Source organism: Oncorhynchus nerka, linkage group LG20, assembly GCF_034236695.1.
Source record: "Oncorhynchus nerka isolate Pitt River linkage group LG20, Oner_Uvic_2.0, whole genome shotgun sequence".
Classification (NCBI taxonomy): domain Eukaryota; kingdom Metazoa; phylum Chordata; class Actinopteri; order Salmoniformes; family Salmonidae; genus Oncorhynchus; species Oncorhynchus nerka.
In genome coordinates, this window is record NC_088415.1 from 63,983,775 (window position 1) to 64,011,540 (window position 27,766).

The 27,766-nt window shown below is 44.4% G+C and overlaps 1 protein-coding gene across 1 annotated transcript in view; it reads right to left on the minus strand.

Annotated features, from left to right (window-relative positions):
- LOC115102952 (obscurin-like) overlaps positions 1-27,766 on the minus strand; it is a 100,637-nt gene that overhangs the window by 64,512 nt on the left and 8,359 nt on the right. The window contains 23 exon segments of the mRNA XM_065005677.1: positions 1,976-2,129; positions 2,239-2,351; positions 2,463-2,732; positions 7,804-8,073; positions 8,640-8,909; positions 10,519-10,785; positions 10,921-11,193; positions 11,285-11,554; positions 11,865-12,140; positions 12,516-12,791; positions 13,635-13,910; positions 14,488-14,769; positions 15,185-15,460; positions 16,106-16,381; positions 17,522-17,800; positions 17,990-18,262; positions 19,037-19,205; positions 19,430-19,536; positions 19,805-20,071; positions 20,293-20,598; positions 20,863-21,123; positions 21,509-21,778; positions 25,528-26,626. Of these exon segments, the coding sequence (XP_064861749.1) occupies positions 1,976-2,129; positions 2,239-2,351; positions 2,463-2,732; positions 7,804-8,073; positions 8,640-8,909; positions 10,519-10,785; positions 10,921-11,193; positions 11,285-11,554; positions 11,865-12,140; positions 12,516-12,791; positions 13,635-13,910; positions 14,488-14,769; positions 15,185-15,460; positions 16,106-16,381; positions 17,522-17,800; positions 17,990-18,262; positions 19,037-19,205; positions 19,430-19,536; positions 19,805-20,071; positions 20,293-20,598; positions 20,863-21,123; positions 21,509-21,778; positions 25,528-26,617 (6,571 nt within the window). The 5' untranslated portion in view covers positions 26,618-26,626.

A 27,766-nucleotide genomic window follows, 5' to 3' on the forward strand; every position in this document is an offset into this window, starting at 1 on the left:
CTTCAACGTACCTAATGCTGAATGGAATATGGCCGTTCTTTGACATTGATTTTTAGCTATGTATAGTGGGGTCTGAAATTATTCACACCCTTGATAAAGATTAGCAAAAATGACTGTATAAAATAAATAATTGAAATACTGTGCTATATTGGAGCCTGAAAAAAAATGGGGAAGTTATATTATTTTATACTAATAGAATTGCTCAGACAAAGAGATTTTGTTTAACAAGTAACATATATTTTTTGCAAAAAGTTAGAGGTCAAAATTCTTGACACGTCTTTTCAATACCTCACCTTTCAAGGATAACAGCACTGAGCCTTTTTATGAGTTGAAGAACACATTGTATTTGTATTTATTAGGGATACCCATTAGCTGTTGCCAAGGCAGCAGCTACTCTTCCTGGAGTTTATTAGGGATCCCCATTAGCTGTTGCCAAGGCAGCAGCTACTCTTCCTGGGATCCAAACACATTAAGGCACTTATCACACATAAAACAAAAGATTAAATAGTACATCATATAACATTATTTCACCACTACATATCTACAATATAAAATGTAATACCACCATACACCAATATTACAATATACTGTACGTGTGTGTAGAGTGAGTGTGCTAGCGTGTGTGTGCGTATGCGTGTGTCTGTACCTGTGTGTGTGTCTCTTCACAGTCCCCGCTGTTGCATAAGGCGTATTTTTATCTCTTTTTTTTTATCTGATTCTACTGCTTGCATCAGTTACCTGATGTGAAATAGAGTTCCATGTAGTCATTGCGTTATGTAGGAATGTGCACCTCCCATAGTCTGTTCTGGACTTGAGGATTGTGACGAGACCTTTGGTGACATGTCTTGTGGGGTATGCATGGGTGTCCGAGCTTGTGTGTTAGTAGCTTAAACTGACAGCTCGGTGCATTCAGCTTGTCAACACTGCTTACAAAAACAAGTATTGATGAAGTCAATCTCTCCTCCGCTTTTGAGCCATGAGAGTTTGACATGCATATTATTCAATGTTAGATCTCTGTGTACATCTCAGGTCCAGCAGTGCTGCCCTGTTCTGGGCCAATTGTAATTTTCCGAGGTCCCTCTGTGGTAGGTGCCAAGTGCAACAAAATTATGGCCTGTAGGACCTGCCTTGTTGATAGTGTTGTTAAGAAGGCAGAGCAGTGCTTTATTATGGACAGACGTCTCCCTATCTAAGCTACTGTTGTATCAACATGTTTTGACCATGACAGTTTACAATCCAGGGTTACTCCAAGCAGTTTAGACACCTCAACTTGCGCAATTTCAGTCGCTGTAGTAGCTGACGTGTATAGTGTTGAGTCATCCGCATTCCTTAGACACACTAGTTTGTTCTTCTTTGTATTCAGTTTAGTCACATTATTTCTCAATTGTAAGGGAGCGTAGACCATTTCTACGTACAGAATCCTTCTAGGTCCTTGATACCCTTTTTTTTTTTGGAAGGATTCTGCATGGAGGAATGTGTCTAAGATCCCTGTCAATGTATTCTCATGGAAACAATTTTGAACAAGCTTCCGTGCCGTTATCCTCGCAAGGTGAGGCATTGACAGTTATTGAAAAAAAGGGTGTCAATAATTTTGACCCCCACCTTTATGAGATTTGTTTGAATCACTTGCTAAACAAAATCAATTTCTCTAAGCAATTGTATTCGTATAAATTAATAGAATTTCATTTTTTTGGAGCATACAATATAGCTTAATATTTAAATTATTTATTTTATACAGTCAATTTTGCTCATCTTTATCAAGTCTGTCAATAAGATCGGACCCCACCGTACCTGGTAAGAAGAAGGTCTGTTATAGTGTGACACGCACTATTTTTAACTACCTGTACAACAAAGTACTGTACAACTATCCTTGACAAGCCTAATACATAATTAGATTTTATTACACAATCAGTATCATTGGATTGCATAATATACAGTGTATTGTATCATATGAATAACATGCGGGGACTCATACCGTGAATAGTGAGTTTAGCTGATGTGTTGTCATCAGACGTTTGGCAGACGTATGTGCCCTCATCCTCTTGGGAACATTTGTGGATTAGCAGGCTGCGTGTGCGCCCCTGGGAGTGGATGCGGAAGTTCTTTCCTGGTTTCAGTTCCATGTCACCCTAAGAAACAGTGGTCTTTTAGTAAAAATAATTTAATTGTATACACAATTATGCAAATAAAATTGCTGACAACTACAGTTCCCTGATTTACCGGAATATGTTTTCTCACCTTGAACCACTTGACCTCAGCGTTAGTCCTGGACACCTCACACTCAAGCGTAGCCTTCTCCTTCTCTGGGGCTTTGACATCCCCCATGGGTTTAGAGATCATAGCCGCAGGTTCTATAAAAACCCCAACACCAATAAGGACAACCTTCAAATAACAGCTGCCACCTCAATTAGCACTCAACTTGATGAATAGTTTACTGTTCATCGAAAATGGATATAACCTACCTGTAACAATGAGTTTGGCAGAAGTTTTGACTCCCTCTGCTTGGAAAGCAATTGTCCCTGCGTCCTCCATCTTAATTTGGGATAGTGTGAGGGCGTGCTTCTTTCCCAGGGCCGTGATGCGGCAGTTGGACCCTGCCTTGAGCTTGACGCTGTCCCTGGTCCAGGAGCCCTCCACGTCAGCCTGGCTGAGCTCCACCTCAAAGGTCACTGTCTCCTTCTCATGGGCCTTGACCTCCGGCAGCAGGCCGTTCACCACCTCAATCTTCTTCACTGTGAAACACAGACAGAGGGAACGTTTAGGTGTGCTGGAATATGCATAGAATTCTAGGTTACACAGCATCATCAGTAAGTGTCCTGTACATCTCTTCTTGGCACTGAAACTGTAGATATAAATAGTCTGAGTATCTGGGTGGCGGTCAAATGTTCTATCAAACTACATGTAATATTAGAGAATACTGTTACTATACCCAATAGGGGCTAGTTACTGTATACTGTACAGTGCCATCAAAGTATTCACGCCCCTTGACATTTTCCACATTTTGTTGTGGGATTAAAAGGGATTTAATTGTCATTCTTTTGTCAACAATCTACTAAAATACTCTATAATGTCAAAGTGGAATAAAACCCCCTGAGTCAATACATGTTAATAAATCATGCATTTATAAAGCCCTTCTTTTTTTACATCAGCAGATACCCAGCCTAAAACCCCAAAAAGCAATCAATGCAGATGTACAGTAGAAGCATAGTGGCAAGGAAAAACTCCCTAGAAAGACAGGAACCAAGGAAGAAACCTAGAGAGGAAGAAGGTTATAAGGGGTGACCAGTCCTCTTATGGCTGTGCCGGGTGGAGATTATAAGAGTACATTAAGGCCAGATTGTTCTTCAAGATGTTCAAACGTTCATAGATGACCAGCAGGGTCAAATAATAATCACAGTGGTTGTAGAGGGTGCAACAGGTCAGCACCTCAGGAGTAAATGTCAGTTGGCTTTTCATAGCCGAGCTTTCAGAGGTCGAGAGAGCAGGTGCGGTAGAGAGGGAGAGAGAGGGAGGGAGAGCTAGAAAGAGGGAGAGGGATGAAAAAGGGTAGCACGTCTGGTGAACAGGTCAGGGTTCAATAGCCACAGGCAGAACAGTTGAAACGGGAGCAGCAGCATGACAATGTAGCACGTCCGGTGATGTTAGAATCACCATTGGCAGTGGTTACATGTGAGTCTTTCTGGGTAAGTCTCTAAGAGCGTTCACACTGTGCAAATTACAGGTGAACCAGGGGGGCCTCAGCTTCCCCGAATGAGACGTTAGCTCCTCTAAATGCAACAAAAGTCAGACTTTGGGTGGGGTCACTAAATAATGCTAATTTAACCATTCTCCTATTTGTTTAAAATGCAGTGGTAAATATGTTGCACAGTGGTAAACATAAAAATAAAACCTCCCAATGAAACGAACACCCCCACCTCTCTGTCATGGTTTAAACCAATTATTTATATGTGGCAGCGCTGGCAGTCTCAGCTGCATAGATTTTGCTTTGTACTTCCTTGTTTTCGCCATTTGTTTGCCATGCATCCTCGATAAAAAAAATCGCCTATGCCTTTATTCCAATGCATTAGCTTTATCCGTTGATGTATCATTGTTTGCTGTGGTCAGTCAGCTCAGCTGTTCAGAGCACTCATTGCTTTGTTTCACAGGTGTGTGCTGGTACTGGTGTTCTCCATTCTCCTGTAGTAGTAGACCATTTATTTAGCGTTATTATTTTCTATTCATATTTGTTTTCTTTACTGCATCACCTGATGATGGTCAACAATATCACTAGACAACTAGCCTACAGCTAGACATCAATGCGCATCCAACAGGTATACGTTAATGACGTAAATGTAAATGACAGTAGGCCTATAGTTGACCCTCGTTTAGCAGCATTCGATTTTGCAGTGGGATAGGCCTACATTATTTTGGATTTGTGTCCCCATGGGAACTGTTTTACCGGTGAAACATAATGAAATGTTACGTTGGCATAGTTACACTTACAGTGCATTTTCTCAGATCTCCAAGATCCATGATAGGTACAGGTTTTAAGATCAATAATCTATTTCAATTGTTAAATGCTAAATAACCAAAAATAACACTGTCATTGTAACGGTCTTCTTCCTCCCCTGACGAGGAGTAGTAGGAAGGATCGGAGGACCAATGCGCAGCGTGGTAAGTGTTCATGATACTTTTAATAGAACACAGAAAAATACAAAAATAACAACGTGAAATAACAAAAACCGCAACAGTTCCGTGTGGAACACACAGACACACAGAAAATAATCACCCACAAATCAAGGGTGAAAACAGGCTGCCTAAGTATGGTTCTCAATCAGGGACAACGATTGACAGTTGCCTCTGATTGAGAACCATACCAGGCCAAACACAGAAATACCAACTCATAGAAAAACAAACCTAGACAACCCACCCAACTCACACCCTGACCATACTAAAACAAAGACATAACAAAAGAACTAGGGTCAGAACGTGACAGTCATAAATGTAAGGAAAGAAAGGTTGTGTTTTATGTCACACGATGTCACGCCCTGACCATAGAGAGCCTTTTATTCTCTATGTTGGTTAGGTCGGGGTGTGACTAGGGTGGCATATCTAGGTTATTATATGTCTATGTTGGCCTGGTATGGTTCCCAATCAGAGGCAGCTGTTTATCGTTGTCTCTGATTGGGGATCATATTTAGGCAGCCTTTTCCCACTGGGTTTTTGTGGGATCTTGTTTGTGTGTAGTTGCCAGTGTGCACTGCATTTGACTTCACGTTTCGTTTTGGTTCTGTATTGTTTTGGTGAGTTTCTTTAATTAAACATGTGGAACTCTATGCACGCTGCGCCTTGGTCCGTTAATTCTACAAACGACCGTGACAGAAGATCCCGCCACTCACGGACCAAGCAGTGTGCACAGGAGGAGAGGGTATCCTGGGCCTGGGAGGATATCCAGGAGGTAAAGACATCCTGGACTTGGGAGGAGATAATGGCAGGAGACGAAAGCCTTCCTTGGAAGCAGACGCAAGCGGTGAGGGAAGGACAGCGACAACGCCGGGCTTCGCAGCCACGACGCAAGCCCAAGAAGCAGCCTCCAAAAAATGTTGGGGGACACACACGGGGTGGTCGGCGAAGTTGAGGTGTGAGTCAGAGACCGTCGAGGAGTTATTGGACAAATTGGAGGACAATGAACAGAGGGGAGAGTTTGAGACCTTCGAGGAGTTGTTGGACAAATTGGAGGAGAGTGAAACGAGAGAGCTGTTGGTTTGGCGTAGTATGCACGGCATTCGCCCTGAGGAGCGTGTTAGCCATCTGATGCCACCTGTGCCAGCTCCCCATACTCGTCCTGAGGAGCGTGTCATTTGTCCCGGTACCATGTGGGCTGGTTCTACGCACCAGGTCTCCAGTGCGCCTACACAGCCCAGTACGTCCTGTGCTAGCTCCCCGCACTCACCGTGTGGCGTGTGTCATTGTTCCGGCACCATCTGTGCCAGCTCTACGCACCAGGTCTCCAGTGCGCCTCCACAGTCCAGTACGTCCTGTGCCTGCTCCTCGCACTCTCCCTGAAGTGCGTGTCCGCAGTCCGGTACCACCTGTGCCGGCCCCAGGCATCAGGCCTCCAGTGCTCCTCCCCAGTCCAGAGTTTCAGGCGACGAGTCCCAGTCCAGAGCTTCAGGCGACGAGACCCAGTCCAGAGCTTCCGGAGACGGTCCACGGTCCGGAACCTCCTGCGACGGTCCACGGTCCGGAACCTTCAGCTCCATGGCAGGAGCCTTCCTCTGCGCCGATGTCCAGTCAAGGCACGGCGTCCAGTCCCGTGCCAAGGCAGGAGCCTCCAGCGAGGGTTCCTAGTCCAGAGCCTCCTGCAAGGGTTCCCAGTCCAGAGCCTCCTGCAAGGGTTCCCAGTCCAGAGCCTCCTGCGAGGGTTCCCAGTCCAAAGCCTCCAGCGAGGGTTCTTAGTCCAGAGCCTCCAGCGAGGGTTCCCAGTCCAGAGCCTCCTGAGGTTTTACTGCTTTTGCCACAATATTTGCATTATTACTATAGTGCCTTGTTGCAAACAGGATGCATTTTTTTGAATATTTTTATTCTGTACAGGCTTCCTTCTTTTTACTCTGTCAATTAGGTTAGTATTGTGGAGTAACTACAATGTTGATCCATCCTCAGTTTTTGGCCTAATGGTGAAATCCCTGAGCGTTTTCCTTCCTCTCCGGTAACTGAGTTAGGAAGAACGGCTGTATCTTTGTCGTGATTGGGTGTATTGATACACCATCCAAAGCATAAATAATAACTTTACCACGCTCAGATGGATATATTCAATGTCTGCTTTTTAAAATTTTACACATCTACCAATAGGTGCCCTTTACGAAGGATTGTAAAACCTCCCTGGTCTTTGTGGTTGAATCTGTGTTTGAAATGCACTGTTTGACTGAGGGACCATACAGGTAACTGTACTGTATGTGTGAGCTAGAGATGTAGTCATTCAAAAATCAAACCTGTTACGGCTAGACGTTCAGCTGGAAGCCATAGGAACTGCAAACAGGCGCCTCATAAATCTAGTTTCCCATAGAAAACACAAAAAAATCTTGGATGGTTTGATCTCGGGGTTTCGCCTGCCAAATACGTTCTGTTACACTCAGACATTATTTTAACAGTTTTGAAACTTAAGGGTGTTTTCTATCCAAATCTACCAATTACATGCATATCCTAGCTTCTGGGCCTGAGTAGCAGGCAGTTTACTTTGGGCACGCTTTTTATCTGGACGTGAAAATACTGCCCCCTATTCTAAAGTGGTTTTAAACACTTTTATTTACCTTTATTTAACTAGGCAAGTCAGTTAAGAACAATTTGTTATTGTCAATGACAGCCTAGGAACAGTGGGTTAATTGCCTGTTCAGGGGCAGAACGACAGATTTGTACCTTGTCAGCTCGGGGGTTTGAACTTTCAACCTTCCGGTTACTAGTCCAACGCCCTAACCACTATGCTACTCTGCCGCACACATAGTGAGTCCATGCAACTTATGTCACAAATTTTTACTTCTGAACTTATTTAGGCTTACCATAACAAAGGGGTTGAATACTTATTGACTCAAAACATTTCAGCTTTTAATTTTTAATTAATACATTTTTCATTAATTTGTCAATTTATATATATATTACATTACAGGTTATTGTGTGTAGGCCAGTGACCAAAATCTAATACATTTAAAATGCAGGCTGTAACACAATAAAATGTGAAAAAAGTCAAGGGGTGTGAATAGTTTCTGTAGATACTCTACATAACCATAAAACTACCGCAGCTGTAAATAGGACACCATTCTTACTTACCATCCACTGTGAGTTTGGCCTGGGTCTTGTCGTCCAGGGTCTCACAGGAGTAGTAACCACGGTCGGCCGTAGTCACACTCTTAAAGACCAGGGTCTGCTTGGCTCCGTCCACCCTGATCTCCATGTTGCCTCCAGGCTGTAGCACCACGCTGTTCTTCATCCACCTGACCTCTTTAGAGGGCTTACTCAGCTCTACCTCCAGCTTCACCTCCTTCTGTTCCTCCACCGCCATCACATTCTCCAGCTTCTTCTTGAACATCACCGGCTCCACTGTCAGGGCACAAAGAAAACACAGATATTAGAACTCCTTTCCGAAAACTGTAGCCCTTCTAAGCAAAATTACTTAGAAGGCTTCTACATTTTTTGTAAATAATGGCTGTAATTGTATATCAATCAATGAAGACAATCAGAGGATTTTACAGAACAGAAGCATATCCATGGGAAATGTGCAGATTTTTTATATCGTAAGTGCAATATGTAACTTTTTGGGCAACCTGACCAAATTCACATAGAAATGTGCATTATAGATGTCATTCTCATTGAAAGCAAGTCCAAGAAGCAGTACATCTGTTCCATTTCTATGCTTCTCGTTCTTACGTTTAGCTTTTGCATCTTTTACTTCTGGTTTTGTACACCAGCTTCAAACAGTTGAAAATACTATATTTTTGGTTATGGAAAAGATATTTCCCAGTGGTTTAGATGGTAAAATGATTCTCTACACTATACTTGCTCTTTTGGTCACAAAAAACTGAAATTCGGCAAACTATTCGAATTTTAGCAAACAGGAGCTATTTCTCCATAGTGCACCTTTAAAGCGAATGGAGGTTGGTTCTTACGTTGCACTTGGAGGGTAGCACTGCAGGTTTTGCCCTCTGCATCAATGCTGATCTCTTGAGCATCATCCTGACTGACTGAGGTGACGGTGAGGGAGTGGCTGGTGCCCCCATGCTCAATCTTATATTTGGGCCCAGCAGTGATGGGCACGTTGTTGCAGAACCATTTCACGTTGACGTCAGCTGGGGTGACACTACACTTGAAGATGGCCTCCTTCCCCTCCACAGCAGCGACGTTGCTCAGCTTGGAAGTCAGCTTCACCAGTCTGGGTGCTGAAAAGGACAGAAAATAATAGATTACTTGGAGACATATTTAGACGCTATCTCTCTCAGAATGACCTTCTTGATCCAAATCAGTCAGGTTTCAAGACTAGTCATTCAACTGAGACTGCTCTTCTCTGTATCACGGAGGCGCTCCGCACTGCTAAAGCTAACTCTCTCTCCTCTGCTCTCATCCTTCTAGACCTATCGGCTGCCTTCGATACTGTGAACCATCAGATCCTCCTCTCCACCCTCTCCGAGTTGGGCATCTCCGGCGCGGCCCACGCTTGGATTGCGTCCTACCTGACAGGTCGCTCCTACCAGGTGGCGTGGCGAGAATCTGTCTCCTCACCACGTGCTCTCACCACTGGTGTCCCCCAGGGCTCTGTTCTAGGCCCTCTCCTATTCTCGCTATACACCAAGTCACTTGGCTCTGTCATAACCTCACATGGTCTCTCCTATCATTGCTATGCAGACGACACACAATTAATCTTCTCCTTTCCCCCTTCTGATGACCAGGTGGCGAATCGCATTTCTGCATGTCTGGCAGACATATCAGTGTGGATGACGGATCACCACCTCGGCAAGACGGAGCTGCTCTTCCTCCCGGGGAAGGACTGCCCGTTCCATGATCTCGCCATCACGGTTGACAACTCCATTGTGTCCTCCTCCCAGAGCGCTAAGAACCTTGGCGTGATCCTGGACAACACCCTGTCGTTCTCAAATAACATCAAGGCGGTGGCCCGTTCCTGTAGGTTCATGCTCTACAACATCCGCAGAGTACGACCCTGCCTCACACAGGAAGCGGCGCAGGTCCTAATCCAGGCACTTGTCATCTCCCGTCTGGATTACTGCAACTCGCTGTTGGCTGGGCTCCCTGCCTGTGCCATTAAACCCCTACAACTCATCCAGAACGCCGCAGCCCGTCTGGTGTTCAACCTTCCCAAGTTCTCTCACGTCACCCCGCTCCTCCGCTCTCTCCACTGGCTTCCAGTTGAAGCTCGCATCCGCTACAAGACCATGGTGCTTGCCTACGGAGCTGTGAGGGGAACGGCACCTCAGTACCTCCAGGCTCTGATCAGGCCCTACACCCAAACAAGGGCACTGCGTTCATCCACCTCTGGCCTGCTCGCCTCCCTACCACTGAGGAAGTACAGTTCCCGCTCAGCCCAGTCAAAACTGTTCGCTGCTCTGGCCCCCCAATGGTGGAACAAACTCCCTCACGACGCCAGGACAGCGGAGTCAATCACCACCTTCCGGAGACACCTGAAACCCCACCTCTTTAAGGAATACCTAGGATAGGATAAAGTAATCCTTCTCACCCCCCTTAAAAGATTTAGATGCACTATTGTAAAGTGGCTGTTCCACTGGATGTCATAAGGTGAATGCACCAATTTGTAAGTCGCTCTGGATAAGAGCGTCTGCTAAATGACTTAAATGTAAATGTAAATGTAACACAGAAAATGGGTTAATATGGAAATGAATGGCTTAACATCTAGTGCGTTTGACTGTATGTCTGTAACTACTGTATGCTGTATCTTGTATATGTCTGTAACTACAGTTCATCTTGTATTAGTCAGGTACCAAGTTGTAAATCTAATGAAAACAAAGCCTCAGCTACCTTTGGTGGAGACCTTGGCAGAGGTCTTATCATCTTTGCATTCACAGCTGTATTCTCCCTCATCCTCTTTTGCCATTCCTGTCACAGTAAGGACCCGCTTGGGACCATCAGTGCTGACACAGAACTTGCCGCCGGGTTTGACCTCACAGCTGTTGTGGCGCCAGAGCACGTCCCCTAAGGCTCGGTTCATTTCACAGGTCAGTGTCAGTGTACCACCCAGCTCTGTGGCTACAGGCTGCAACTGCACCACAAACTTCAGCGGTGAGTCTGAAGGGAAACATGGCCAGCATTTCAATAGCTAAATGGAATATGTAGGATCTTCATAGGTATTGACTATGCTCACAGAAACATAAAACACTAGCCCGTCAATCATTTGTTCTGACGAATGAAAAGCAAACTAACCTTTGACTTGAACTTTGAACTCAAGCTTGTCGTCAGCAGTGTGGCAAGAGTAGGTGCCACTGTCTTTGACTTCAGTGGACTTCACAATCAGGGTACGAGAATGTCCCTCTCTCTTCATGTCATACTTAGAGCTCTCCTTCAACTCCACACCGTCCCTGAACCACTTAACACTGGCACTCTCCGAAGTCAACTCAGTGGTCAAAACAATCTTCTCACTTGCTTGAACACTGCATGCACTCTTCACTGCAGTTTTTTTAAACTTGGCAGAGGATTCTAGAAACAAAAGAGAAGACTTGTTAGTATAGAGGGGATAGCAAAGACATTTGGGTACAACAAATATTGTTGAAAGTCAATGACATCCTACCTGCCACCTCTATCTTGAAGGCCAGTTTCTCTGCTCCAACCTCACAGGTGTACTCTCCAGCATCCTTCTTCTCCACCTTCTCTATCACCAGCTGACGAGTCTTGCCCTTTGTCTCCATGGAGACTGTCTTACTGGAAGTCAGCAGCTTGCCATCCTTGTACCATTTCACCTCTGTCTCGGTATCAGACACCTCACAGCTCAGAGTGGCTTTCTGGGAGAGAGTAGCTTTCACCTCCTTCTGTACAGACTCCTTGTTGGAGAAGGTAGTCTCTGAAGGAGAAATCATGAAATGGCACAGTAATATTAGAAACCCTTCATTTAGGGTAGAACACAAAAAATACAGGACGCATATCTCTACATGGGATATACATGGGACTGGGAGTCAATAACCAGCCATTCAAATATAGTTTTAGATAGACACAAATATGCAACCGAGAGACAGAAATCTGCAACAAAAACAGACATTCAGAGAACATCGGCTTTTGTATATAACATTTTTTTTTTGAGGGGGGGGGGATTCAGCATCCAAAGCCTTGAGAGAGATATCAATATAGACAACCAGCTTTCATATCATCCATACCTGCCACCTGTATCCTGAAGGGCAGTTTCTCCGCTCCAACCTCACAGGTGTACTCTCCAGCATCCTTCTTCTCCACCTTCTCTATCACCAGCTGACGAGTCTTGCCCTTAGTTTCCATCTGGACTGTCTTACTGGAAGTCAGCAGCTTGCCATCCTTGTACCATTTCACCTCTGTCTTGGTATCAGACACCTCACAGCTCAGAGTGGCTTTCTGGGAAAGAGTAGCTTTCACCTCCTTCTGTACAGACTCCTTGTTGTTGAAGGCTGCCTGGACCTCTGAATGGGGATCAATTAAGGGTATGGTAAAATCAGAAACCCCCAATTCAGGGTAAAACAATCCCCACCCCAAATCAGAAACCATTAACATAATCTTGTACATGACAGACAAAGGAGACATCAAGTGGTATTGCCAGAGTAAGTTAAAAATCAGCATTTCTCAAGCATTATGAGACAAAGACATTTCAACAAACAAAAACAAGTCTTACATCAACATGAACAAAACAATCATAGTAGACAACGGTATAACATCCCTTTGCTTGGGAGAAAACACGTGTTGACAACGTAGAACACACACGGTATATTCACAACCATTCACCCACCAAAACCTTGAGAGAAACATCAATAGACAGCCAGCTCTCATATTGTCCCTACCTGCCACCTGTATCTTAAAGGCCACTTTCTCCGCTCCAACCTCACAGGTGTACTCGCCAGCATCCTTCTTCTCCACCTTCTCTATCACCAGCTGACGAGTCTTGCCCTTTGTCTCCACGGAGACTGTCTTACTGGAAGTCAGCAGCTTGCCGTCCTTGTACCATTTCACCTCCGTCTTTTGGTCGGACACCTCACAGCTCAGAGTGGCTTTCTGGGAGAGAGTAGCTTTCACCTCCTTCTGTACAGACTCCTTGTTGGAGAAAGCTGCTTGAGTTTCTGAGAAAACAATCATGGAGATGCATGGCAGTACCAGAAACATTACATTCAAGGTCAAATAATCCCAACAACCAAACCAGATACCATATCTTACACACAACAGACCCGGGGGACATAAAGAGACACAATTGCGAGATAAATGAACCATCTGCATTTCTAAAGCAGAAGACAATGAAGCAAAAAAGACATTTCAAGACAATCAAACAACACAACAGTATAAGATCTCTTTTCTTTAGGGAAAACATTTATAGGCATTGTAGAGAACGCATACACTGAGTGTACAAAACATTAGGAACACCTTCCTAATATTGAGTTGCACCCCCTTTTGCCCTCAGAACAGCCTCAATGCGTTCCATAGGGATGCTGGTCCATGTTGACTCCAAGGCTTCCCACAGTTGTGTCAAGTCGGCTGGATGTCCTTTGGGTGGTGGACCATTCTTGATACACACGGGAAACTGTTGAGTGTGGAAAAACCCAGCAGCGTCGCTGTTCTTGACACACTTAAACCGGTGCGTCTGGCACCTACCACCATACCCCAATCAAAGGCACTTAAATATTTTGTTTTGTCCATTTAACCTCTGAATGGCACACATACACAATCCATGTCTCAGTTGTCTCAAGGCTTAGAAATCCTTCTTTAACATGTCTCCTCCCCTTCATCTACACTGATTGAAGTGACATCAATAAGGGATCATAGCTTTCACCTGGATTCACCTGGTCAGTCTACGTCATGGAAAGAGCAGGTGATCCTAATGCTTTGTACACTCAGTGTATATTGACAACTATTTAGCCTCCAAAGCCTTCTGGGGAACAATAATAGACAGCGGCTTTATATGTCCTTACCTGCCATCTGAATTTTGAAGACCAGTTTCTCTGCTCCAACCTCACAGGTGTACTCTCCAGCATCCTTCTTCTCCACCTTCTCTATCACCAGCTGACGAGTCTTGCCCTTTATCTCCATGGAGACTGTCTTACTGGAAGTCAGCAGCTTGCCATCCTTGTACCATTTCACCTCTGCCTTGGTATCAGACACCTCACAGCTCAGAGTGGCTTTCTGGGAGAGAGTAGCTTTCACCTCCTTCTGTACAGACTCCTTGTTGTAGAAGGCAGCCTGAGTTTCTGAAGGAGGAACCATTGAAGGATATGATGGAAATTAAAAACCTTCCACTCAATATAACATCAAAACAGGAACCATATCTGTAGACTGGACAAATACGGGAGGTATTGGACATTGCCTTCCAAAGTCAACCATCGGAAATTCAAATGTTTTATGGAGACGGACACACACACACACCAGAACAACAAACAAGGAAACAGAGCACTCAGATATCCCCATGAGCAACATCAGTCAAACAAGACACACTATTAAAAGGACATTGTTGTGAGGAATCAAAACAACCAATTAAAAAACTCCCCAAACCTTTCTGTTTGTAAGATAGAACTTACAAATTCTATGGTCCCAATTACACTTTGAAAATAACAAAAGAGCTGTAAGTTTGTAAGATAAAAACAGAACTGAAAATGTAACTGTGTCTGCCCCATAACATCTCCTCAGACCTAGGTACTGTAAATCTCTTCTTGAAATAAGAATAATACAACTTGAATTCGTAGGACAGACAAATGGGCAACCATTCCAGCAACCAAAGCCTAAATGGCATCACAGAGGGCATGTAACTAAAAAATAACTCCTCCTTACCTCCAGTCACGTGTATCTTGTAGACCAGCTTTTCTGTTCCCACCTCACAGGTGTACTCTCCAGCATCCTTCTTCTCCACCTTCTCTATCACCAGCTGACGAGTCTTGTCCTTTGTCTCCATGGAGACTGTCTTACTGGAAGTCAGCAGCTTGCCATCCTTGTACCATTTAACCTCTGCCTTGGTATCAGACACCTCACAGGTCAGAGTGGCTTTCTGGGAGAGAGTAGCTTTCACCTCTTTCTGTACAGACTCCTTGTTGGTGAAGGCAGCCTGTTGTGCATCTGATGGAACAATCATTGAGGGGCAAAATGGCAGAAATGTTTCATTTAGGGTCAAACAGTATCAACACCAAACATAGGACACATCCCTTACTGTCCTGTACAGACCATGGGGACAATGAACTACAGAACGTACACCGGGAGTCAACAATTCTAACATGATACGGAGACAAACAAACTATGCAACAAACATGGAAACAGACTTTTTCAGACATAATATAAGCTAGAGCAGCGACACAGACTGCAGGAGACATCAACTTGGGAAGACAACTCAACAAATGAAAGAACCTTTTTCAAACACAAGTTTTATTGGATAAATATCTGTAGGACAGGCATTTGGACAACCATCCCTCCTACTATAAGCCCTATAGCAGACGATAGACGGACAGTAAATCCAATAGTTGCAAAACATCCATACCTGCCACCTGAATCTTATAGACCAGTTTCTCCGCTCCAACCTCACAGGTGTACTCTCCAGCATCCTTCTTCTCCACCTTCTTTATCACCAGCTGACGAGTCTTGCCCTTTGTCTCCATGTGGACTGTCTTACTGGAAGTCAGCAGCTTGCCATCCTTGTACCATTTCACCTCTGCCTTGGTATCGGACACCTCACAGCTCAGCGTGGCCTTCTGGGAGAGAGTAGCTTTCACCTCCTTCTGTACAGACTCCTTGTTGGTGAAGACAGCCTGTGCTTCTGTAAATCAACCATTAGCAATTCAAATATAGAATGGGAATAGACACACAGCCTCAAAAGGGACAGAGACCAGTGAGACGTCCCAATAAGCAACAATAGCAAGCCAGAAGTCAAAACAACCAGAGCCATATCAAGCAAAGAAACAACCTTAATGCGTCAAATACAGGTGTAGGATTTTTGCCAGTTTGCTACAGCAGGAAGATAATCCTGCAGCAACAGTAAATGGGAATTGTTTGTAGGGGTTGCTACATTTTTCATAAGGCCAAATCAAGTCTGAAATGTCAAAGAGGAAATGACAAACTTCAAAAGCATTTTTTAAATTCAAATACACTACAAGTTTCACATTTCCTGTATTGCAGTAAATTTGTCCTGCAACAGGGTGATCAAATTAAGATCATACCACCTTGTCTGATAGAATCAACTAATCCTAAAATTGCAATTTTAACACTACGGCAACAACAAAATAGGCATTGGTTTCTGACTGAGACTAAATCTAAATGTAATTTAACAGTACATTTGCCAAAGCTTCCCAGAGGAGAGATAAATATAAAACAGTTATATTTTCCTAAGATAAACATGTCAAATGTGCATATCAGACAACCATTCCATCAAAAGCAGACCAGACAGCGAGTAGATCCTCCTTACCTGTCACCTGAATCTTATAGACCAGTTTCTCCACTCCAACCTCACAGGTGTACTCTCCAGCATCCTTCTTCTCCACCTTCTCTATCACCAGCTGACGAGTCTTGTCCTTTGTCTCCATGGAGACTGTCTTACTGGAAGTCAGCAGCTTGCCATCCTTGTACCATTTCACCTCTGTCTTGGTATCAGACACCTCACAGCTCAGAGTGGCTTTCTGGGAGAGAGTAGCTTTCACCTCCTGTACAGACTCCTTGTTGGTGAAGGCAGACTGTTGGGTTTCTAAGGGAACAATCATGGAGGTGCAAAGTTGCATCACAAATGTTTAAACACTAAAAACATGATCATGACTCTGGACATCTGTCTCTCTCTTTCTCTCCCTTCCCGGAGGACCTGTGCCCTAGGACCATGCCTCAGGACTACCTGACCTGATGACTCCTGGCACTCCCGTTACCCAGTCCACCTGGTCGTGCTGCTGATCCAGTTTCTGCTGTTGTGTCTGCAGCCTTTGAACCCTGACCTGTTCACCGGATGTGCTACCTTGTCCCCCAGACATGCTGTTTTTTTTACCCTCTCTCTCTCTCCTCCTCTCTCCTCTCTCTCTCCCTCTCCCTCTCTCCCTTCCACATCTGCTGTCTCAACCTCTGAATGCTCGGCTATGAAAAGCCACCTGACATTTACTCCTGAGGTGCTGATCTGTTGCACCCTCTACAACAACTGTGATTAATATTTACCCTGCTGGTCACCTATGAACGTTTGAACAACTTGAAGAACGGTCTGGGATTAGTGGCCATGTACTCTTATAATCTCCACGTGGTACAGCCAGAAGTGGACTGGCCACCCCTCAGAGCCTGGTTCCTCTCTAAGTTTCTTCCTAGGTTCCTGCCATTCTAGGGAATTTTTCCTAGCCACTGTGCTTCTACATCTGCATTACTTGCTGTTTGGGGTTTTAGGCTGGGCTTCTGTATAAGCACTTTGTGCCATCTGCTGATGTAAAAAGGGCTTTATAAATACATTTGATTGATTGATTGAATGATTGATTGACATGGGTAGCATTGACTGATAGTTCAGCATGTCAACCACCTATAACTCTAATATTGCAGAGACAGAGACAGCGCGCCATTGAAGTGTCCTAAGAAGCCATGATATTCACCCAATGAAATAACTTCGAAGCCCAAATCTACAAACCATGATCAATCTGATAAACTCACCGATTTCATTCTCAATTATAACATATTGAAACTAACAAAACAATCATACATTTCTAAGATAACGAGCAGAGCGGAAGCAATTCAAATGTACATTTTCCAAACCATCTCCAAGGACTGAAAGGGAAAATGTTCTACATTTGAACGACTGGCACATGAACAACCACTCCAGCAACCTTTGTCAAAAGCAGACAATAGATAGTCAGAATATTACCTGAAACATGTATTTGAAAGACCAGCTTCTCTGCTCTAGCCTCACAGGTGTATTCTCCTGCATCCTTCTTCTCAATTTTGTCTACTACCAACAGACGACTCCTGCCCTTTGTCTCCGTGGAGACTGTCTCAGTGGAAGTCAGCAGCTTGCCGCCCTTGTACCATTTCACCTCCGTCTTGGGGTCGGACACCTCACAGCTCAGAGTGGCTTTCTGGGAGAGAGTAGCTTTCACCTCCTTCTGTACAGACTCCTTGTTGGTGAAGACTGCCTGTTGGGCTTCTGTGGGAACAATCATAGAATGGCACAGTAAAATCAGAAACCTTTATTTTAGGGTTGAACACTAAACACAGGAACAATATTTGCATAGGCAGTCTGGGATTCTGAAGGTTTGCCTAGGTTATTAAACAAACTGAAATGCAATGATACTATTGGTCCAGTGTGCTCGACAGACATTCCCTTTTCTCTTACCTTTGATCTTGACCTGGAATGTGACTTTGTCCTCGACTGTCTCGCAGGAGTAGTGTCCCTCATCACTCTTCTTGGCATTCTTGATGACCAGTCTCCTCTGTGTCCCTTTGGAGACGACGGTGGTTCTTTGGTCCTCAGTGACCAGTGTCTGATCCTTCCTCCACACCACCACCCCGCTTGCAGACGACACCTCGCAGTTCAACTCCAGGTCCCCGCTGAGGGCAGGCGCCACCTCCATGGGACCCCTGGGCTTGTTCAGGAACTTGGCTTCATCTGGAAAAGAAACAGGGATGGGATTTGTCATCAAGAACAAAAACTTGAATTGTCCACTTTTTTTCATTCATAGAAATGTGGCAGCAATCCATTGATACCTTAAGGTTATAATTAAATGTTAACAAAGAACCATATGGAATTGAATATTTAAAAAATGAACGCAATGACAGAATTTATCTGTGATGAGTTATTCGCTTTTTCAAATACTGGATTATTCTATTATAACCAAACAGTTACATTTCATTCACCATCATATGATAGGTGGGTGTCTGCCTGCGCGTGGTTGGAGGATGGGGGACGGTACCAGTGACACATTGGACTATATTACAGGATGACAGAGAGCTCTTTTCCATGCTAGACGGCTCACTACCACCTGGTGTTAGCTGTCACAGCCCAGTCTGTCCCTGTGTGTCACGTGGCGTGAGAGGGGCTTTCTGTCGGCAATGTAGGTTAGAGGTTGCATTTGATACACTGTCACTTTAAGACTCAGGGTCTGACTAACCCACTGGATTTAGATTTTTAAAACATGTCAAAAATTAACAAATTAAAAACGGTGTTCAGTGAAAGTATACAGCATTTTGCTATTCCTGCAACTCTAATAAAAGGATATGGGGATCTGAGGTACCAGGTTTCCACTTCCCACCGGGTGCCAACAAGTTATTAATAAGTTGCATACATGTGCCCATTGGAGTGCTTTCTTCTTTCTAGCGTGACATATTACTACAGGAGTTGAGGTGAATCTTTTTTCTTGAACTTTTGACTGTCCTGTTGTACCTTTTAGAGAAAGCTGCAGGGACATTCGGTCTTCGTTTAAGACACACTCGTAGATGCCCGTGTCCTCTTCGGTGACGTTGTGCACCATCAGGATCCTCTTGCGCTCGGTGCTCATGCACTCATACTTCTTGCCCACCTTCAGCTCCCGTCCATTCTTCATCCAGACCACCTACAGAGTTAGAGGGAATGTTCAAAATTCGGCGGAACACACAACCCACATAAGAGTCAGCCCAACACATTCATTAACACAGTGAATTGAATCGGAACAATTCTAAAGAGTTACGTGGTATTTATTACACTACCCCTTTTACATTTCCTAACCCTAACAGACCAATAAAGCATGACTTTGTTCATTCGTTCATTCAGTCATCTGGACCTTTCCCCACTACACACCTGAGCATCATAATCGGACACCTCTGTGGTCAGCTGGGCGGAGGACTGGGCGCTGCAGGTCACCACCTCGGTGTGAGCGGACTTACTGGTGAACCGGACAGCTGGAGCTACAAATAGAGGTTTCACCTGTAGCTGTTGTTTGTGGAAAATCCCATGGAACGATGAGGACTGTCTACCAACATAAATCACCTGAGGAACTGAAGTTACCTGAACCTGAGGTTCCTAACTGCTTATATAGCATGAATACAAAAGGACTCATAAAGACACTGCATATAGAGCCTCTATACAGGCAAATCTAAGCATCAATCTAATGAAGACCTGCACATTCAACCCATAGATCTTATTCTTGGCATTGCTCTCTATTCCAGTGCTTACCCTTCACGTGGAGTATACAAGTGCTCTCGGAGCCACCGCCCACAAATTTGACCGTGGCTCCTTTCATCTCCATCGAAACGGTTCGGATCGTCAGCGTATGTGTGGTCTTTTGGCGTGTGATGAGGTAGTCAGCCCCACTCCGCAGGAGGCGGCCGTTGATAGACCAGGAGCCAGAGCACACGGCAGACAGGTCCACGGAGAGGGAGGCCTCCTCGCCTGAGATGGCTGTGCTGTTCATCAGGCCTGTCTTCACCTCTGCAGAGGGCTCTGGAAGAAAGGGTGAAATAAACCACGTCAATATGCTTCATTCAAAAGCAGCGTGCTGGGGTTTTACTGAAGTGATCAGCTCTGGAGAGGGCGTGGGTTATAGGACGTATTGTCTCACCGCTAGGGGTTTAGAGTTGATTATTCTTGTTGTTAAGCCAGAGACAGAGAGAAAGAAATGACACATGTGGGAGTAATGATAATGAGATGTTTCTCTGTCTCACCGAGGTAGAAGGTCCCAGGCACCTCCATATACTGGCTCTGGCCGTAGTCGTTGACTGCGGAGATGCGGAACTGGTAGCTGGCCTCCTCTGTGATATTCTGGATCGTGATCTCAGTAAAGGGGCTGACCTCCATGCCATTGCACCTCTGCCAGGTCTGGGCACCCACCTTCCTCCTCTCTACCATGTACCCTTTGATGGGCACGGGGCGGTCACTGTCTGGGGGGGACCAGTGGAGGGTGATGGACGAGTCGGTCTTGCTACGCACCACCACGTCGATAGGGGGATCTGGAGGGTGCTTTCTGGCAGCTGCGGAGGGAGGTGTAGTTCGATTAGGCTCATGTATGTATGATACATCCTGAGACAATTCTAAGTGACATGATGTATCTGCAGATGGACATAACATAAGAGTTAACCTGTGTGATGGGATTATTCAAACGTGTGTTCTAATTGAGGATTCCCTTATTTAGTGTCGTGATAGGAAAAGGGCATTGAGTCTGTGTTTTTATTGTGGGGGGGGGGGGGGGGGTTGAGTCTGTGTTCTACGCAAGTAGGTCTATGTCTGTAGCTCACCCGCGACTGAGAATCGTGTGGAGGTCTTGCAGTCTCCAGCCACAAAAGCCACCTCTCCTGAGTCGTCGGCCTGGCAGTGGCTGATGGTTAGAGTGTACTGTCTGAGGGTGCACGCAATGGATATCTGTGTGTCCGGCTTCAGGCGCTCGCCGTTGCGTGTCCAGTAGGCGTCAGAACAGGGGTGCTCTAGCTCCACGCAGAAGATCACTGTATCACTCACCGACACTACAGTCCTCCTGGGAAGCTTCTTAGTGATGTTCCCTGGAAGTGACAAGCACAGGGGTCACCAAAGGGCAGGTGTAGTGTGGTCTACAACGCTGCAGCACTAGCACTGTGCAAACTAAATACCAAGGTTATTGTCCCCTGGAGAGGTCAAAAATGAAATTGGATACCCCCTTTGCGCCGTTAAATGTTTTGACAGCATTTTCACAGTATCGTTTGACAGTAATATGCAGTAATGCCTATTACATGACGAAACTGCACAACATGTCATTGTAAACTAAAGCAATGTTAACTTCTGTCTTACATGTTTCCCATCAAAGTATATGTAGGGACAATCTCAATGTTGATGATGTTGCCTTATCTGTTAATGGATGCATCAGAAGGTTGTCAGAAGACTAGAGAGACAAGAAAATGGCTCTCGTACCCAGCACAGTGAGCTCGGCTACGGTGCGGCTCCCCTCCTTCATCTCGCAGATGTAGACGGCATCATCATTAGTGGTGACATTGCGGATGGTGAGGCGACGCATGGTCCCCTCCTCCTCCATGCAGTACTTGGAGCTGTCCTCCAGACGTGTCTCCTCCATGAACCAGCTGGCCTGGCTAGCCGAAACGGGCACCTCACACAGCAGCATGGCCGTCATCTTCTCCTGGACCTCCACATCCTGCAGCTTCCTTCTGAACGGCACCTTGGGCTCTGAGGATCATGGGAAGAGCGCAGAATAATTCTCAAAAGGTGAGGAAAATATGCATATTGGTAGATACTGTTGGGGTAGGTTCCTTGTTCGTCGTCAATCATTTGCTTATTGGTGAAATCAGCAATCAGACAATATCTTTAAGTAATTCAATCATTAATTTATTAATGTAATTGCAGACAGAAGTTGACAACTGGAACATAGCACGCATGTTTCCGAGGAAGTTCTGCAAAATAGAAAAGGGTCCAAGTTGCTTTAATATGCTTGCAGTCAACCCCTAGTGATGTAACTGCCTACGTCAACACCTTCTACTCATGAGACCAAGCCCATGCATCAGGAGAGACAATAGTTCCAGTGTTTTCTAAGGGCTCAGCAGTAATATTCCACTCCCCAAGTTGCTTTATAGTGCTATGTCTGACTAGTCTCTTATCTCTTTTACTCCCCTGCAGGGTTCTGTGTCTATGAATCTCTATTAGCCTTGAGGCGCTTTCTCACAGACACCCTATTTTTACTGCAATAGCTCACACATCTCTCAGACTGTTTCTTATAAGAAGCAGAGACTAGAAAAGAACTGTGGAACAATATTAAACCGTATAAAGCATATATATTGCTAATCTGTAGTTGAGGACCCTATAAATGTAGTAGGGGAGGGGTCTTATAGCCCTTCCCCTTCTATTAATACAACATAAGCATAATCAATTATTTTAATACATCAATCATTTGGTCCAGCCCCTATCATGACCCCAAGGTGAACCCCATCAATACGTAAGTCAATTGCTCAAAAAGTCTATCTCTTTTTGTTTTTGCCTATTCAATGGTGTCTTTCTTTGAATACACTGTGCCATACAATGCCTTGGGCTCTGACACAGGAAGATTCCAGAAACATTTTCAAAAGGTGAGTGACATCCAGTAATTAAATGAGCTAATACATCATATTGTATCTCTGAACACTCCATGCACCCTTTTAAACAAGTATGTGTACAGTAGTAGAGCTTCAATCACTTGTGTATTTAATCTGTAATCCATGAACAACCCAATAATCTCCAACCAATCCACCCCAGGAAAGAAGTGTAAAAACGTGATACACACACATGATTTATGACTGTCTATGGGCTCCAATAAATGACTCAGGGTATAAAAATAACATGTACAATCGTTAGAGAGCAGATTACAGAAACAAAAGGAATCTTCTCCATTTAGGCTTAATAACACTGGTGTAAAGTACTTAAGTAAAATAATGTTTGAAAGTACTACTTATGTTGCTTTTTAGGGTATCTGTACTTTACTTTACAATTTATATTTTTGACAACTTTTACTTTTACTTCACTACATTCCTAAATAAAATAATGTACGTTTTACTCCATACATTTTCCCTAACACCCAAAAGTACTCGTTACATTTTGACAGGAAAATGGTCCAATTCACACTTATCAAGAGAACATCCCTGGTCATTCCTAGTGCCTCTGATCTGGTGGACTCACTAAACACAATTGTTTTGTTTGTAAATTGGTGTTGGAGTGTGCCCCTGGTTATCCGTTAAAAAAATGTAAAAAATAATTGTGCCGCCTGGTTTGCTTAATATAAGGAATTTGAAATTGTTTATACTTTTACTTTTGATACTTAAGTACATTTTAGCAATTCCATTTACTTTTCATACTTATGTATATTTAAAACCAAAAACGTTTAGACTTTTACTCAAGTATTATTTTACTGGGTGACTTTCACTTTTACTTCAGTCATTTTCTATAATGGTATCTTGAGTGGGTTGAGTCACTGACGTGATCTTCCTGTCTGGGTTGGGGTTTTAGGCTGGGTTTCTGTACAGCACATTGAGATATCAGCTGATATCAGGGCTTCATAAATACATTTGATATCTTTACTTTTACTCAAGTATGACAATTGAGTACTTTTTCCACCACTGCTCAATAATGCTTTAGTTCTCTACGCTGTAACTGCCTATTTACTTTATTATGGAATGAGTTTACAAGGCCATTTTACAATGGGTTCAAAATAGTGGCTTATGCTTTTGGGGAAATCATATTCACTTACATTTTGGGTAAGCCTTTATGTGCTGCTCTCATCTTTCCACATATCGTATCCTCTAAACGTGTGTGTTTTGAATGTTTGGCTGGGACTTTGACTACTGAGTAGGTTTCTATTATGACCTTTTCCAACGTTGCTTCTTGCGTCCCAGAGGGGTTATCAAATTATCTGGTATTAATAGGAACACTGGTGCATACAGGGCAGGGGGATACAGCCCCTCTCCTTTGCAAATCCCCCGACAAAATCCTATAAAACAACAAGGCAGGCATGTCGAGTATCCATTATCTGGCGTCAATTATAACCAGACACAACCAAATGCCAGCCATGGGCTCTGCACATTGAGACAGAGATTAACAACCGCCATTGATAATCCATGCTCCAGGCTTCTAGCCAATCAGGGGTGCCTCATGGAAAGTCACCCTAGCTCTGGCGCTTGGGGGTAACAGTGGGCTAAAAGCCACTGTGAAATACTCATCACCGGCAGAAAGTAGATGAAACACAACACTCCTCCTTCATATCGCTGCCAGCATTCCACCACTTAGTTGCGCTGTTTAAGTCTACAGTATGTTGGAAAAAAGTAACACTGTGCTCAGGTGAACGTTTTAGCTTACTTTGGTTCATTCTGGTAGTGTAGACCAGGGGAGAACGACTGCCCCCTCTCATCAAGTCATGAAATTCAAGGCTGACCGCGGTACTGCAAGCATTGTTAGCAGAAAACAGGATTCCCCGTTATAGTGAATGGGGAAATGGCAATCTTTGTTGCCAATCTAACTCAATGAAAAGTGGCAAAACTGAGTTTGCCTGCAACGCCACTACCTGCACTAGCTCAAACTGCGCATGTTATTTTCTCCATAAGACGCCATCTTAAATGCGCTATTGTGTCTTCACATATGAATGTCACATGATCGATGGTTTTGTCCATTCATATATACAGTCATTGGTGTAGACAGATTTGATGAGATTAATTTCAGCTATATTTAAAAAATATATATATTTATAATATATATACTAGTCCAGTATCAGCTATTCATATAGAGCCATGAGAGTTAATCTTAAAGTCATCTCCCTACATTAATCATTTTGTGTATCATTTTATGGAAAAACTACCCTCACTTTTTCCTCAGCAGCCAAATAATGAACTAGACTTGGGAGTATGGCAATGCGAGATATGTAAAAACTAATGCTAAACATTTTATTTTAGAATGGAGAAATTTATATTATCATGCATAGAGTAAATTCACTATTTTACATTTAAAAAAATGAACCTTTATTTAACTAGGCAAGTCAGTTAATAACAAACTCTTATTTTTAATGAGGGCCTAGGAACAGTGGGTTAACTGCCTGTTCAGGGGCAGAAGGACAGATTTGTACCTTGTCAGCTAAGGTCCCCCCATTGCAAAAAAAAAGGAAACAAAAACATTGTCCTTTTTTTTGCAATGGGGTATAGACCAAAACAAATCCGTTTAATAGCTAATCTCGTGCTATTTTACACATTTTGCCATGAGGCTGAGAGAAAAATATGAAGTTTTAAAGCTAATTTCCCGTCATTCCAAAAAATGAAATCATGGCTTATGACGTGTTCATATGCTATCTGGGGGGCCCGACCTCCGGGGGAACCCCAACCACGAGGGCTGCGGGGGCGTGTGCTACACCAGTGAGCATACTGTATATCAAGCTTGTCAAAAGGTTTCAAAAAAGCTCTTCTTACCTTTAACAATCACCAGCACAGCGCTGTAGGTTTGTCCAGCCATGTTGGAGGCATTACAGGTGTACAGGCCGTTGTCGCTCTGCTTGCAGTACAGGATCTTGAGGATGAAATTCTCGGCCTGGTCCTCATACATGATGTGCCTTCGTCCCTCGCCGATGTTCCCCCCATTCTTCCTCCAGATGATATGAGGCTTGGGGTGACCCGTCACGAAGCAGCTGAGCTTGGCATGCTTGCCCTCAGTCACCGTGCAGGTGCGGGTGAAGACGCTTTTGGGTAGCTGGCTGACCAGTGCTGCGCTGCCGTGGTCCAGACCCAGAGCGCTCAGCCCGTCTGTGACCATAGTGGTGGCCGTGGACGAGGTGGTGGTGGAATTGTGAGAGGAGCTGCGGGTCTCTGCTGTGCGGTAGATGGAGATCCCTTCTTTACGCTTCTGCAAGTGGGAGAGGAGGGAGGTGCTCTTGTCCTGGCCCAGGTGACGGGGGTCCTGGGTGTCTATGACCAAGGCGGCGGCAGAGTTCGAGCGGCCCACCGAGTTCTGGGCACGGCAGGTATACGTGCCGCTGTCTAGGCTGCGCACGCTCTGGATCCTCAGGGAGCTGCTGTCGCCGTCCGAGGACACCTTGATGCGGTTTGTCTCGGCTAGGTAACGCCCGTCCTTATCCCAGTCAAATTTGGGCTCTGGGTAAGCAGCAACCCGGCAGTGGAAGACCACATCGCCCCCCAGGCCCACACGTGCAGAGGTAGGCTTGACCATGAAGACGGGGGCCCTGTCCACCATCTCCTGTGGAAGGCCTACATGAAGGGTTACACATGCGTATGCCTCCCCGACGTTGTTCTTGGCCCGGCACATGTACTGGCCGCTGTCTTCCAGGGTTAGATCGTAGATGGTGAGGCGGTAGACATTACCATCATCCACCGTCTTGAAGCGGCCCCCGGAGGTCAGACGTAGCTTCTCCTTTTCCCAGGTAATCAGTAGGGTGGGGTTGCCCACGATGGTGCAGCTTAGAGTGGCATCCTTGCCCACGCACACTGCGAATGCTTTGGGCCGCGTGAGGAATCTGGGGGCCCCTCCAAACAGGTTCTGGTCCATTACTGGTTCCTAGATTACCAAGGAAATAATGCCAGTTAGAATAGAAACACACAATTGAAAGGAATCAATACATGAGTATAGAAAATAGAAGTATATAATAATATATCCAGTAAGTAATATATCCAGTAAGATACATTATAGAATAATACTAAGATATATCAAGATCATAAGACAAAAAAAGTAAGATGTCCTTCTATTGTTGTTGTCAATCATTTAAATCACTTGCCTCTTGAACTACAATGTCACACACGTATGACACTACACGACGTCTAGTGTCTCATCCTTCTCATGCCTGACACTAATGCCTAACATGATCATGTAATAACACTACACCAGGAAGTAATGACTTGAAGGTTTGGTAAGCCTAGTTCTCACATAGAGGCATAATGTGTTTGAGTGGGCCACTATGGAGTGAATTGATTGCTGCAAATTGAGATAGTTTTCATAGGGACTTGGAAGAATGTGTTAACATGTCTCACACACGGCTCAGATATTTTTAGTGAAGTCTGTCTGACATGGAAGTCAACAAAAAGTAAGATATGCATTGATGACTGATAACTACGGTTCAAAAAGGACATGCTAATTAAAAAAAAAACATTTATCTCGTTATGTTGAGATCCCAACTTATTTATCTCATGATCACGACATAACAAATATTGTTTTGTCGAGATCACGAGATAAACTCTGTAAATAGGAGTGGACGCGTTGATGATAGATTGACTGTATGGCTGGGGTGACAAAGCCCCCAGCGGATCAGCGTATAGGTTTTCATTGATTGCTACACTAAAGGATGGTGCGTTTCATGCTAACTTGAGCTAAGTAAGAGCTCTTGGGGCATCTAATCCCTCGTGGGGCATTTAAACCCTGAATGATGCCTGACATGTAACTCTGAGTCTGTAGGCCACCCCCAAGACCACAGCCAATCGCAAGCAACAACGCAGCTAGCATGACTAGTCTTGTAAGCGAGCTATCTAGCTAGTTAGTAGATTTTTTTTTACAATGTTTGCAAACTGATACGTGCCACGTATTAATGACAAAATAACATGAAAGACAGGCACCAACAAAAATATATACATATAAATAATAGAGTACCAGTCAAAAGTTTGGACACACAATATTTTTAACTATTTTCTACATTGTAGAATAACA